Genomic DNA, 14,968 nt, shown 5'->3' with positions numbered 1-14,968 from the left:
ATGCAACCTACACCTGAGCTGCCCATGACATTTCTCCCTTTAATAATAAAGACTATCACCCAAATGATGGACTGTCCCTAAAAGTGCCCATAGCGGACAAGGTTTCCACTTGCAAGGGATCGGGCCTCTTAAACATAGTTGTTAGTTCCTTTAGAGACAAGTTAACCAGGTTCTGCCAACGTGTCAAATTCCTAATAACAGTGATAAGAAGAAAATTCTGAGACGTCTCAAATGAAATTACAGCAAGCTGGAGGGTGGGAAGGAGAGACAGAGAGTTAGTTAATGGAGCCAGTGGCCAGAAGCCAAGGAAAGACTGCTCATATTCCTGAATGCAAGATGAAACTTTGAGACAGCCATCTCAGCCTTCATCTAAAAAGGGACAGCCCTCCAGCCAATGTAAATTCTCTCAAAGCAGTTTACACCTTTCTCCCCCAAACTCACTGTATAAAAGCACCCTCAACCCCAGGATGGCGGACACATCTGTTTTCTCCATCAGCCTGGCTGCTAATGGTCTAGGCCGCATGGTCCAGGGCCTGGTCCCTTTTCTGGCTAGAAATGAACCCTTTTTTTCAAAAAACCTTTTTGCCTTGAAGGTGTTTGTTTAACATCAGGAACACATTATATGGTTTATCTTACTGCCAAAAGCCTCCGGTGGGTAAATCAATAAATACTATGATGGTGCCCTTCATCCCCAACACATTTTGTTTTCAATGAGCGCGTGTAGCCCTTGTGTGTGTCACTCGGATGCTTACGTCAAACTCATTCAGAGCCGCGGCCAGCTCGCCGATACCCGTGTGGCCCTTGGCTTCGTCGGTGGGCGAGGTAGCTTGAGCAGCATTGGAGATGCCGGCGATGGCCTCCTGGACCTGTTTGAACACGTAGTCGCGGTTGGCTCTTGTGGCGGCGACATCCGGGTGGCGGAGGAAGGCTTGGGAGGCCGTGTACAGCATCGTGGCATTCTTCTTCAGGGCCCCCCGGGCGGCTGCCATCTCGTCCCGACAGTGAGGGTCCTTCAGCTCCTGTGTGTGCAAAAGAGGAAACCTGTCACATCCGTGACATTTTCCGTAAAAGTGTTTGTAACAGAACTTGGAGCCACAGACGCTGAGAACCACACTGAGTTTGAGAAACCATCCACTCCCCCTCGCACTCTCTCTGGCTGTCAGGACTCTGCACACAGTGTCCCTTCTGTGTGAACTATGGGAGCATCCCTCGTCCACCCCAGCCTTTCCCCGCTGTGGCCTGCCCTCCTCCAGCCCACTCCCCTCCGGCCCTCTAAGCTCTGCCCCTTCTACCTGCTCCACAGGCCATATTCCCTCCCATCTTTCACACTCACACTTTAATTATCCTACTCACTTCAGCATGAGCCTCCCTCCTACACTAGATGTCCTTTGAGACCAGGGAGCCCTGTCTGTCCTGTCCAGTGGCTCCTCAGTCATGAGCTCAGTGTCTGGCCCGTAAAAGGCACGCTGTGCATGTTGCTGAAAGAACGCTGACACGGAGCTACCAACGAGGTAAACGGCGTGCCTGGATCTGAGTTAGTTGTCAGCAGCTGGAAACCCCGAACTTCATTCCAACTGCAAGCAGGGAAAATCAGGCAGTTCTGATTTTTGCTTAGTGCATGGCTGCCACTTCCTATCATTTTCAGAATAGGGTTCATTTTTTCTTAAACTACCTTTAATGGCAGCTCAATCATCGAGTTTAGGGAATAAGAAATAGTAGGTCCAAGGTGATTTGCTTCCCTTATAGTTTTGGATATCAAAATAACACCACTGGGGAGTCCCTTTATTTTTAGCTTTAAGGGGTGCTGTCAAGAAAATAACCTGAAACACGAAAGGCAGGGCTGCTCGCTAAGGGCCATGAAGCGTTCGTTGCCAGCTGAGTATCTCTGAGAGAATATTTTCTGGCTTCAAGGCATCATTAAACAGTATATGATCTACTGGGTTTTTGTTCCTATCTGCTCATTTGGTACATGACAGGTGGGTGACCTGGCAACGGTGAGTTACATGCTCTCTTTTGTGAGTCAGAATAATTCTGAAACAAGCACATTATATTTGATATCTAGGACTGTCCAGACAATAAGTAACAACTGAACCATCTATCGTCCTCTGCTTAAATAACAGACTTCTGCCAACCAACACAAAGTCTACATGGGGATTATTTATTTTTAGCCCCAGATAAGTAGGCAACAAACATGTGAGTGTGTTCTCTATGCCAGGCAGCAATCTAGGCAGCACAGGCCGGGTGTCTCCCAGACAACCATGAAGGGCCTTATTAACCTCCCAGGACACCTGGCCCACAGGTTCCTTGTTTCATTACCGAGTATCTGTGCTGGAAAAAATAGTCTGAATATGGAAGTGAGAGATGGCAGGTAGAAAGCTCTCGATTATCTCCCTAAAGATACTTAAGGAAACATTCTTTAATCACATTTAAAAAAATAAAACACAAATACTGAAAACAATCTAAATATTGAATTATGAAAATTGGTTAAGGAAACTACTGAAGCTTTCATTTGATGGACTGTTTACGCAGATATTAAAATTAGTTTCCAGAAAAGCAATACCATGGATAATGTTTATAAGATAAATGAACAAGCAGAACACAGTATGCATACTTTTATACACGGTGTGATTGCAAATGTGTTAAAACATGAAGCTAGATAGTGAAAGGCAAAATACCAGAATATCGGCACCATTTTGCTGAGGGGTTGGGTGTCATGTGCTTTTATTTCCCTTTCATTTCTACTCTTTTTCTAAATTTTCTTGAAAAGTCTGAACTAGCAATTAATAAAGTATTAATAAAATAAAAATAAGTAATGTTTTTGGGTAGTCTCATATGAATATCTCATAAACTCCCAGGGATTTGATACCAGCCATATGCTGAGGACTCAGGTTTGGATCTCCAACCCACATGCGTCTTCCATTTACATTTCTACATAGATATCTTATATGTTTCCTAAAATCAATGTATCTAAATATGAAATCTTTATTTCTAACTCTGCCTGGTCCCTTTCCAGAAGTGAACTGGTGCTGTCCCTCCCTAACCTCACACATTCAGTTCAACAGCAGGTCCTCAGAGTTCCACTTTCAAAATAAACTTTGACTCCCTAGCATTTTCTCCAGCCCCCCCCCACTTCCCCACCACTCCCCTTTCTGTAGCACGTAGAATAATATTCAAGTGTAAATCTGAGACATGCTCCAAACATCAAACTATTCAAATGCTATCCACTCACAGTAAGATCCAAACACTCTGCAAGGCTCTGAGTGTCCTGGTTCCTGTTTTCCTTCCAGCCTCTCCCGGGCCCACTGAGATCAAGATTCAATGTATTGTTTTTCAGTTGTTTAAAAAGCCAGTGGCTTTTGGTTTCTGGTCTCACACCTGTGCTTCGGAGTAATCTCAGTCCCATCCACATTACACTGGGGCTACCACACTAGATTCCACGTGAACAACGAATTCTGCTAACAACACTGAAAAATCAGCACATAAACTAAATCACGTGTGTGCGCAGGGCCCAGGCACTGTAAACTCTCTCAGGGCAGGGCCTAGACTTGGTCAGGTTTGGACTAACAGCATCACTCCAGCCTGGCCCAGAATGAACACCCACAAAGGTTTGTTGACTGGGACTTTCTGGTTGGTCACAGAATATTTTCGGAAAAAATCACTAGGAATTGTCTTAAAATGGTAAAGAATTCTGGGAGTAGTAAGATGAGTGAAAGTGATTTTATTTTATTTATTTTAATCTTCACCTGAGGATATTTTGCTACCATTGCTTTTCCGAGTGAGTGGAAGGCAGAGAGAGAGAAAAATCTTTGTTAACACACTGATTGGGTGCCTCCTAAATGCACCCCGACCGGGGCTGGAGGCCTACAACCCCGAGGTACAAGCCCTTGGCTGGAATAAAACAGGGAACCCCTCAGTGTGCAGGCCCACGCTCTAACCACCGAGCAGACCAGCAAGGTAGGGAGAGAATGATTTTAACTCATGGCTCCACATTGGCAAATATTTTCTCCCCCCTTGAAAACAAAAAAGGAACACATTTGAGGGGAACAAAATTCTCAAGGTACCTGATGAATAAACAGAGCTGATTAAAATTGAGGGCGCCGTCTCTAGACAAAGGGGAGGCAGAGAAGTCCCAGGGCAGCCACCTTCATCAAAGTGACTCACTCGCACCTGTGCTCTCCCTCCCCTCTGCGTTTCTTTCTGCCTAATTTCCCTCATGTTTGCTTCCTCTCGTTATAAAAGTTCCACTCCACACTCTGCACATCTTAGGTGAGCCTATGCATGGTGTTGTCCACAGGGCTAGGAAATAAAATGTGAGGGCAAAGGGGGGTGCTGGAGAGTGGCCACAGCCTCAGACCACGGCTTCGTGTTTTTTATTCGACTGGAGAGAATTTCCTAGAGTGGACACAGAGAATGTGGTGGGGCTGGCAAGGAGGCTGCCAGGGAAGCAGGTGGCCTGAGCCCTCCTCCAGGTGGGCGGGGGCCAGACACTACCCCAGGGCCCGCGGTGGTTCCAGAATTGGCCCGAGTAGGAGGCAGCCTTTGTGACCCAGGATCTGAGGGCATTTGCTCATTCGCTAGCCGGCAGATGCAGCTGACCACTGTTCAGCCAGCAAAGAGACAGCATTACGGAAACTCGCCCATTTGCTCCCCAGCATTTCCAAAATCTTTCCCACCTGTTGTCTTCTTGCTGCTACATAATTAAGCTTCACCATCTCTTTCCCAAATTCTTTAAAGCGGTTTGCAAGGTCTTGCTCATTTGTAGCATTTTTGACAGCTTCTAGGGCCTCCTCCACCTGAAGAGATAAAAAACAAACAGATTTATAGCTACATAGTATTTAATTATTATTTAATTTGTTAGAAATGGTAGTTTGTAAAATAAAAACAAAACACTAATATGTATTAACATTTAAATAATAGGGAAAAAGTACCCCTAACAAGCATTTAAAATCAGAATAAAGATTTGTTCAAGAATTACAGAATATTATTAAAATAATAAATAATAATTGCTAAACTCTTGGAGCATATAAAATACCTTATTTAGTGTGTTTTATTGAATTACCACTGTGATAAGAAAAACAGGCTTTTAATTTTGAGAAGAAACATAAAGGAAATATATATTTTTTAAATACGGAATTTTAAAACTGTTTCTAGAAATCTTCAGAGGAGGAAGTGGTTCGCAAACAGAACCCGAAGGAACTCCTAGGCTGCTAAAAGATTTAGACGGCTCGAATCTGCAACCAGTTTTCTCAGCAACATCTCTAAATTTGGGACTAACAGGGTTATAATTTTAAACTGAGTTTAAGCCTCGCCGATCCACCGCAAGAAGAAATATTGAGCCTCGAGAAGCAAGCGCATTTGACATTTTGTTGCCACCAAAGGTGGCATCAACTGGAGTGAAAAGAATGACAGCAGGCATGCCACCCTAATGATATGCTCTGCTTCCAAATTCCTGCAAACTGTCATCAATTTTGTTCCAGTGCGGCCTTGGACTTGAGTTATGAATTTCACCAAAAATTCCTTTGCAAATGATTTGAGAGAGATACTAAAGTTTTCTCCCCTCCACAGTGATCTTAACTGTAACATGATGTGAAGGTTTCCACAACTGGTAACCTTTTAAGGTTTTAATACCTATAGACTCAATTAAAATTAAAACTAAAATTAAGATATTATGACGAATCTCAGAAGGAAGGGGGAGTGGGTGGGTGGGTGGAGGGGAGAGATTAACCAAAGAATTTACATGTGTGTAAACATAATCCAAGGACACAGACAATGGTGTGGTGAGGGACTGGGGGGGGGGGGTGGAATGGGTCAATGGGGAGAAAACGGGACATTCGTAATATTTTGAAAGATAAAAAAAAAAAAAAAAGATGTTATGGTGAACTAATCCACTAGGTCATTGTCCATAAGATAGCATGTTTGTAGAAAGAGCCAGGAAATTTTTCAGCTGAATTGCCAAGAATACAATCCTGAGTGAAGAAGGCACAAGATAGATACGTGTTTACAAAATCAAAAGCTCTCAGTTATGAGGAGGGCCTGGCAGGGAGGCTTCTGAAGAGGCAGGAGAAAGACAGGTGAGGATGCAGCGAGCAACTCAGAGAGCACGTGGCCTCCTGCAGGATTCTGATCAGCTCTTGTAATGTGTACCAAGTCACAGGACAATATATAAACAGTTCATTGTTTGGCAATGCAGAAATACAAAAAAAATGACCACTAACACGGCTGGAAAGCCATAGATTAACTACAGAGATGCATTCTTGTTGAAGCTTGACACAGTTGCGATGGTGGCTAATCCAGCTCCCTTAGCAAGTTTCCCGGACAGGAGGAAGACAATAATGTATATAAACCAGTGAAAACAGATATCATTCAACTTTCACTCCATAGAAATGACAGCATTCAACTTACTAAACAGACTAACTCATTTTATTAAGGAAAGAGTTGTAGCAAGGGAAGTTCTTCAGAATGGTACAAATCTAGACTCCACATAAAATTAAGTTTCCATCCTCATGTTCTATGGAAATTCTGTATCTTTTTTTTCCTTCCAAACTGTAAAAATATAAAGTGATAATTCAACTCCTCAATGTTAGTCTTTTCTGATTCCTATCCAGGCTCTAGTAATACTCACGGAATCGAAAGATATATGGTTGAAAAAAGGACCGCTGTGTATTAGGATGTTTTTTTTTTTTAGGGACTGAAATCAAATTTCATTTTATGGCATGGAATGGCCCATTTAAAGCATTTTCATAGTTTAATGAGAATCTCCTACCTGAAATCTTTAAAGCAACAGCCCAGTGATGTCTGGCTTTCTAATAGGTTTATAATCGTTAATGTGGCGTCAACAGCAGCACAGGAGGACAGCCTGAGCAGTTAATTTGTTCCTGCTGCTTATTTGAGTTGTAAATCTTTTCTCGGGACATAAAAACTGGATCCAGGGAAGAGCAAAGTAATTATCTCAGAGAGAACTAGATCTTAGATTTGTATTCTAATATATGCATATAAAACAGGCTTCCTACCCGTTGTTGAGCGGACCAATTCGGAGTATTTATTTTGCTGTGTTACGCATAACTTATTTTTCACTGGTTTCCTCTGAGGAATCCAGATGCCGGGTTTGAATTTGTTGCTAATTCAGTGAAGTTCTTTTGAAAAGAAACACCCACGATGGTGTCTGTCTGTGTAAAGGAAGACTTAAGTCACGCTCAGGGTTTTAACCCGGATGGATCTCACAGGTCCCCTCGTGGAAAGGTCTCCCAGAGGAAAATGGTTCAGATTCCAATGACCTTTTTTTCTTTCTGAGTGCTGGGGAAAGGAAACTGACTCCTATATGCCAAACAAACATACAGAGGAGGAGCCTGGGACACTGTTTCCAAAAGCTTTTTACAGCTGCCCGGGACCCACAGCGATGGGCGTGAGTTAGTAAGCGTGCGGAGGGCTAAGGCTCAGGTTGGCCTGTATGTGTTTGAGCCCCAGCTCTGTCACTTGTTAGCTCTGTGACCTCGGGAAGCCACGTAACCTTTCTGACTCGCTGTCTTCATTAATCAAAGGACGGTAGTGTCTACATACTACAAGGGGCTGTTGTAAGACTTACAGGAGATAAGAAATGAAGAAAGGAAGGTATATAAATGAAAAATATGAAATAAGATGGCCGGTTAAGTCCAAATATAAAATAAATATAAATGGGCAAAATGCTCTAATTAGAAGACAGAAGCTCTCAGATTGGGCTTTTAAAGAGATCTAACTCTGTTATCTACAAAAGCCAATGTAAACAATAAGATACAAAAAGTTGGAAATGAAAGAATGAATCGTTCTACCCTAATACATTTGAAACCGATATGATAGTGACAAATTCTAAAATATATAAAATGCCAATACTGATACAAAAAGAAATAGAGAACTTGAATACGCCAAAAAATGTTACCAAAATGGAAACGGTACCCAAAGCCTTCCTCTCTACCCTTTCTCCGAATAAATAAGGCATATGACGTATTTTAAACAAAAAAAACAACAACATAAAATAGCACATGGTTAGCAGAGTGCCTGGCCTGAATTAGGAGCTCCTTACAGAGATACTGACCTGCTGCTGCGTAGTGTCTATTTGGGGGAAAGTTATTTTCTGAAATAATTTTGAAGAGGAAAGGCTTCATCTTACTCTTGGAATGTCAGCAGATGGCAGGGGGCCCGGGCAGAGTGGAGGGGCCGCTGGTGATGGCACCGAGAGGCAGGCGGTGCTCCTGGGAGAGGTGTCATGGGAAGGGAAAGGTTTGGGAGACTCTGCACCCTGGACAGGGAAACTGTCTCCAATACGCTGATACAGGGAGGCCTCGGAGGCAGGTGACAGCCTTCCTCCTTACACACGCCCTCCTGAGCTTGGACGGGTGACAGAGAGCTGTTCCCCTCCCACAGCCAGGCGGGCTCATACCAAAGCCCGAATCCTTTGCTCAGCCAGGTTGGCCCGTCCTTAATATTAGGAGCAGCTTAAAAGACTGAAACTTCTAGAAAAGATATTAGAATTCCCTCCTTAGTAGAGGACTCAGATACTAATTTCAGAGCTTTGTCACTTAAACTTAGAATCTCGGTCTTCTCACAGAGCTCGTCCAACATCCCCCCCAGCCCTATTCCCAAAGCACGCCTGCCCGAAACTATTATTTCATCGACCACAGCTCTGTCAAACTGTTCGAGACAGACTCCTTCAGTCAGCCTCCATTCTCCTGATTTAAATTATTCTCGTTGACTTTAATATAAAAAAGTAGTCTGAGAATTCATTTATTCATTCAAGACTTATTAATGCTCTGGCCAGTGTTCCTCAGTGGTTAGAGCGTCGGCCCGAGCACCGAAGGGTCTCAGGTTCGATTCCCAGTCAAGGGCACGTGCCTGGGTTGCAGGTTCGATCCCTGGGCCCTGGTTGGGGCAAGTGTGGGAGGCAACGAATCAATGTGTCTCTCTAGCTTGATGTTTCTCTCTTTCTCTCTCTCTTCCACTCTCTCTAAAAATCAATGGAAAAAATATCCTCAGGTAAGGATTAACAACACCAAAAATGCTTATTAAGCACCTACTAGGAGCTAGGTAGGCATTCAGGGATGGCAGTGATACTGAACTGAGCAGTCTGAGCCCTCCCCTCCTGGACAGTGGGATAGGGCTCTCCTGTTGACATTTATTTACTGCTCATACCAGCGCTTTAAATCACTATTGTGATCACTATTTCTGTTTGGACAGGCTGACCTCATTCCAGGGTCCTATTACTGACATCCAGCTGACTGAATTTTAAAAGACATTGATAAAACTATTGAATAAGTCATATGCAACTCTCTTGTTAGGATCTAGGTATACAGCTAAATTACATATAATTTCTTGGAAACAGGAGTTGGCCACATGAATGAATGAATGAATGAATGAATGAATATTAGATCCTGCATCTAATTACTCTACTTGGTTGGCCATGCGCCCTGGTTTGACCAAGGGTGTCTCAACATCATCACACTACATCTTCTTGCCTCCTAAAGAGAAGCTGGTTTTCCCGATTACATTTTCCGCTTCCTTGTTAACAAGAGAGGAAAATTATTTCATCGACAAGAGGGAATGATTAATGCTAGTGTCATTTATTCTCAAAGTGCCATGTTTCATAAAGCACAGCATTAATAGAGCTTGATACGTTTCCAAAGTTATTTTCAGCGTGCATGAGAAAAATGACACTAGCCAGTGTCACTGAGCACGTACGGTGTATCAGGCATTGTTCTAAATGGTTTTCAGAGATCTTTTTAAAATTTCTATTTTTTTAGAGGAGAAACGAGGTCAGAGGAGTGATACAACCTGCCAGGGAGGTCTCACAGCCAGCGAGTGCAGACGCCTGGACTGACCCCACACAGTCTGCTCCAGACTTCACACTTCTAATCCTGTGCTGCCTCAGCTTCCCGGAAAGGGTGAGTTTATAAAGCTGATGGGATCTGGGCTTGGATTATACTGATCAGCTGATTATGAGGACACCGTAAGAGCCTGCCCCTGCCTTTTTTTTTTTTTTAAAGCAGTATTTTTTTTTAATTTTCTTTAATTATGTTTTTATTGATTTTTAGAGAGAGAGGGAGAAGGATAGAGAAATAGGAACACTTGGGAGAGAGAAACACTGGTCGTCTGGGGATCAAGCCTGCAACCCAGGCATGTGCCCTCACCAGGAATCGAACTGGTGACCTCTTGGTTCATGGGTCAACGCTCAACCACTGAGCCACGCAGGCCTTCCCCTTCCGATCAGTCCAGGCTCTAGTCATTCTGCCTCTTTAATAGCTCTGAACTTGACCCCTTTTCACTATACGCACTGCCATGGCCTGCGCTCAGTTTTTCTTCCATTCTCTGGCCTGAGTGATCTCAGTTCTCTCTTAACCTATGTCCTTTCTGGGCTTTCCCCTCTCCTAATTCCGTCTCCACATTGCTACCAGAAATATTTATCTAAATCACAAATCTAATTCTAATGCTTAGAATTACTCAATGGCCTGGCCGGCGTGGCTCAGGGTTGAGCATCGACCTAGGATCCAGGAGATCGAGGTTCAATTCCTGGTCAGGGCACGTGCCCGGGTTGTGGGCTCGATCCCCAGTCGGGGGCATGCAGGAGACAGCGGATCAATGACTCTCATCATTGATGTTTCTCTCTCTCTCTCTCTCTCTCCCTTCCTCTCTCTGAAATCAATAAAGACATATTTAAATAAATAAAAAAGAATTACTCAATGGCTCCCATAAGCCATACAGAGTCTAAACTAACCGTCACATTGTCCATGACACTCTGTCCAACTTTGTTACCGCCCCTCCCCACCTGACCCTCTGTGCTCCAAGGACACAGAATCATTGTATTATTGTGGGCACCCCAAGTTCCCGCTCTGGCTCTCCTGCCGCTGTTCTTTCCCTGGTGTGAGAAGATCTCTGCAGGGAACGTCTGGCCTGACCTGAATCCATCTTCCTTCTATGGCAAGAACACCGCATGTTTGAGCAGTAACACACTCTCTCCCTGGGCAGTTACCAAATCCAAATCCATGCTTCCTGCCTGCTCCGGGGAAACACGGCCGGGCCCTACGCTAAGCGAAACAAGCCCATCAGAGAAAAACAAATATCACATGATCTCACTCACATGTGGAATCTAATGAACAAAATAAACCGATGAACAAAACAGATCCAAAAACAGGGAAGCATGGAACAGGCTGACGAATATCTCAGAGGGAAGGTGGGGGTGGGGAAGAGATTAATCACAGAACTTATATGCTTATATGCACAACCCATGGGCGCAGGCAATAGTGAGGGGCAGGGGGGAGGGAATCGATGGTGGGGAAAAAGTGGACACCTGTAATATTTTCAACAATAAAGATAATTTAAAAAAAAAAAAAACTAACCTTTCAAGCTGAACTGAAAAAACAAATAAATAAAATAAATAGCATTTCTTTCCCTGGTGGCCGGATGTTAAGCTTTGTCAGTAGAGAGTGCTGGGCAGGAAACAAAAGAAGAAAGGACCTGGTTTCCTGGTCCCCGGGCTCCCTGGGAGGTTCTGCTGGGCTGGGGGTGGGGGAGCTTCTCCAACAGCAGGTGGTCAGCCGGTCCCCTCAGCATGGCCCTGGGTGATTGTAGGATGCCCCCCGGAAGACACTTTTCCATGAGCAATTTTCCTTGATCCCTTAAAGGGCAGATTTCCAGCAAGTTCCATTCAGTCACTTGTGTGGCACCGCAGTGACTTCTCCGTCAGCCAGTGAACAAGGACCTCTGACTGCGCCCCGGTTGGGAGGAGGGGTGGAGGGTCTCCCCAGAGGCTCTGTCTCAGTCCTGCGGGTGGTGGCTACTCCTCATAGCTGCCCTCCCTGAGCTGCTTAGAGTTCTCTTTAGTTGTTACTAGCCAGCACTTTGTTCCTATAATCAGCTATTAGAGCTAATAAGTCTTTGTCTATGTTTCCCCACTCAAGTCACTGTATATTTTTGCTCTCATTATTGGATAGAATGACAAATCCCCCAGGTCTTGCTTTTTTAATCCTAACCTGAGGACATGCTTAGAAAGAGAAAAAGAAAGAGGGAGGGAGGGAGGGGGGGAAGGGGGGGAGGGAGGGAGGGAGGGAGGGAGGGAGGGAGGGAGGGAGGGAGGGAGGGAGGGAGAGAAATATCAATCAGGTGCCTTCTGCATGTGCCCCGACAGGAAACTGAACCCACAACCCAGGCATGTGCCCTGACCAGGAATAGAACCGGCAACCCCTCAGGGCACAGGACAGATGACACTCACCCAACTGAGCCACTCTGGCCAGGCCCCCAGCTCTTTCGATGGGACCAACCTCTTTCCAGTCACTCTCAACTCTTACCCCCCAGTTTCAGGCTTAGGCCTGTGACCCCAGCCTGTTCAATGTGGTCCAAACAATGGGCTCGAGGAAAGGCAAGTCTCCTGCAGTTCAGTGAGACCCAGTCCTGAGATGTCCCTCTCCCAGCCACACCACCCTTCCTCACAGCGTCCTCACTTGACTGACAATACATTTTGGTTGAATTGGTCTCATGTTTGGGCTGGGGGTGAGGGGGGAAAGGAGTAGTGCTGAGCAAATAAGAAATCAGCACGTCCCATTCCCCGGTCTAACTGATCAACTCAGAGACATACACCTCATTCAGAGGCCAACAGGCCTAGCAAGATTGTGGAACTTTTATGTGAGCTCTCAGGGAAGGGAATTAATTTCCTCTTTCTTGCTATGCTGAGAATGGTTAGCAGCTGTCTGGAGACTGAGAAAAGGGCCTATAGAGAAGAGTGCCCTCACTGAAGAAGAGATAAAGAAACTTAATCCTTAGTACATTTTGTGCCTTGATCAAGCCTTGCCTGAGCCCCAGCTGGTTTGGCTCAGTGGTTAAAGCTTTGGCCCTCGGACTGAAGGGTCCCGGGTTTGATTGCTGCCAAGGGCACTTACCTCAGTTGCAGGCTCAATCCCTGGCCAAGCCCAAGGCAACCAATCAATGTGATGTGTCTCTTTCACATTGATGTTTCTCTCTTTCTTTCTCTCTCCCTCCTTCTCCCCCCCCCCCCTTCCACTATCTCTGAAAAGCAATGGAAAAAATACCCTCAGGCGAGGAGTTAAAAAAAAAAAGACTTGCCTGAAATATTGCCTTTGGATTTTTGGTTGGTGAGCCAATATAGTCCCTTTTTAAAAGATCAGGTTAAATTAGGTTTTTGTTATTTTAAATGGAAGACATCCTAATTATTATGTTTTCCTTCAAGGTGAGTCCGTAGCAATATGCATATTTTCCCAGCATGAACTGCACTCTTTCTCAATGTATCCCCGCACTAGCCTACAAAGTTCTGAAGGCAGGCCCTGAGTCTTACTCACCTCTGAGGTTATATACTTGACACAGTGTCTTGTATATAGTAGGCATCCAATAAGTATTTCTTGAAATGATAACTGAATACATAAATAAATTCTGAACAACTCAGCTGCATGACAGCTCAGACAGAAAAAATATACTAAGAACATGGGCAGTCATTTCTACCTTTATAAATAGAGACAAGGATATTTTATACCCATTGACTGTTGTTATTCAAACATTAGAGCTGTAGAACTAAATGGGAGACTACTGAGAAACAGCAAGTTACGGAGGACGCACAAGAATATTTTATGCTAATGTCACAAAAAACACAGGTAATATTAAAGTTACCCTGTCTCATCAATGTCCCCAAACAACAGGACTGCAGAATTAGATTTAGCTCTTGGTAGCCACTAAGAAAACATGCCTTTCCTGAGAAGTTGACTAAGGGATGGTTGTTTTCTATTTTTCTGTTCCACCTTCTGGGGAGAAATTCTGAGATAATGGAGAACTTTGTTATTCTAGGACCTAGCCTGAGAATAGAAAAAAAGGGGATTATTTTCTCTGACACACACGTCTATGTGTTTATGTACAAGGCCATCACCAATGCTAAAAACTGACAATATAATCTGATTACATTAACTCAGAGGCTAGGGAACATAGATACCCCTGTTCATCACTGATGGAAATGCGGGACTCCTTTAGAAGTCTGAAGTGCCACATGCCAACCGAACACAATGTCAACTGATTGCAAGAGACATCAGGTGTCTGCCTAGGGAACCACTCACCAGCAACTTCAACAATAAATGCAATTAGAATTCAGTATTTTAAAAAGATGTCTGATGTGCAAATGAGTACTTTCGCTTCGATCGGGAACATCCAATTCCCATCTTGGTGATAATTCAGCTTTAATCTGCCACTCACTATTCCATCACTCGCCTTCTGAATTCGAAACAAGTAGAGTCGCAAAAAACAGTTGCAGTCATGTGAACTCTTAATATGCTCAAAATAGGGTTCCACGTTAAAGCACACACAAATACAAGCGTGAGAAGACAAGCAGCATAATATGGGCAACTAGCGTGTCTGTATGTTTAATGAAGAGATGGACTCCTTAGCGGCCACAGAAACGGTAAGTTTCAAATATAATAGTAAGGTAACAGAAAGCAGAGATCTCCCAAATCTCAGCCCCTCTGCAGGGCTCCCCACCCTCTACTCTTTGTTAGAGGGTGAACGATACCTGCTCACGATTACTCACCTTGCCAGCAGCCACCTATCTGGTTGCAGGGCAGGGAAGGAAGGTGGGTATTTTAGGAGGCTAACTTGCCTCTCCTCCATCTACTCCAGGAATTAATGAAGGAGAAACATGAATATAAGTTTCTGATAAGAAGGCAATTCCCTCTACATTCCTGTAAGTTACTCAGAAATGAGAAAAATCAATATCTGGAAAGAAGATTCATGAAAAAGTGGCATATGGCCTAAAAGACAAAAAATGAACTATTCTGCAAATGCTCAAAGGTGAAAGAGCCAAGCAGCGGTTCCCACGGCGCGAAGCTACGGGACTCACAGAGGGTGCTACTCCAGCTTGGGAACCGACCGGAAATCGAGTCACTTTATTAAAGAAAATTCCTGTCACTCATTTCCCTCATCTATGTTTTGTCACCTATATGATGAAGAGACT

At 44.2% G+C, this 14,968-nt stretch overlaps 1 protein-coding gene across 2 annotated transcripts in view; it reads right to left on the bottom strand.

The window, feature by feature from the left end:
- CTNNA2 (catenin alpha 2) overlaps positions 1-14,968 on the bottom strand; it is a 980,129-nt gene that overhangs the window by 680,103 nt on the left and 285,058 nt on the right. For both annotated transcript variants that reach the window (XM_081155843.1, XM_081155842.1), the window contains exons 5-6: positions 4,674-4,793; positions 753-1,019 (exon numbers count right to left, since the gene is read on the bottom strand). In XM_081155843.1, coding sequence (XP_081011969.1) covers positions 753-1,019; positions 4,674-4,793 — 387 coding nt within the window. The remainder of the gene's footprint in view (positions 1-752; positions 1,020-4,673; positions 4,794-14,968) is intronic.

Source organism: Miniopterus schreibersii (genome assembly GCF_964146895.1).
Source record: "Miniopterus schreibersii genome assembly, chromosome: 13".
NCBI lineage: Eukaryota > Metazoa > Chordata > Mammalia > Chiroptera > Miniopteridae > Miniopterus > Miniopterus schreibersii.
The sequence above is the reverse complement of the archived record's forward strand: the minus strand, read 5'-3'. Positions and strand labels throughout refer to the sequence as shown.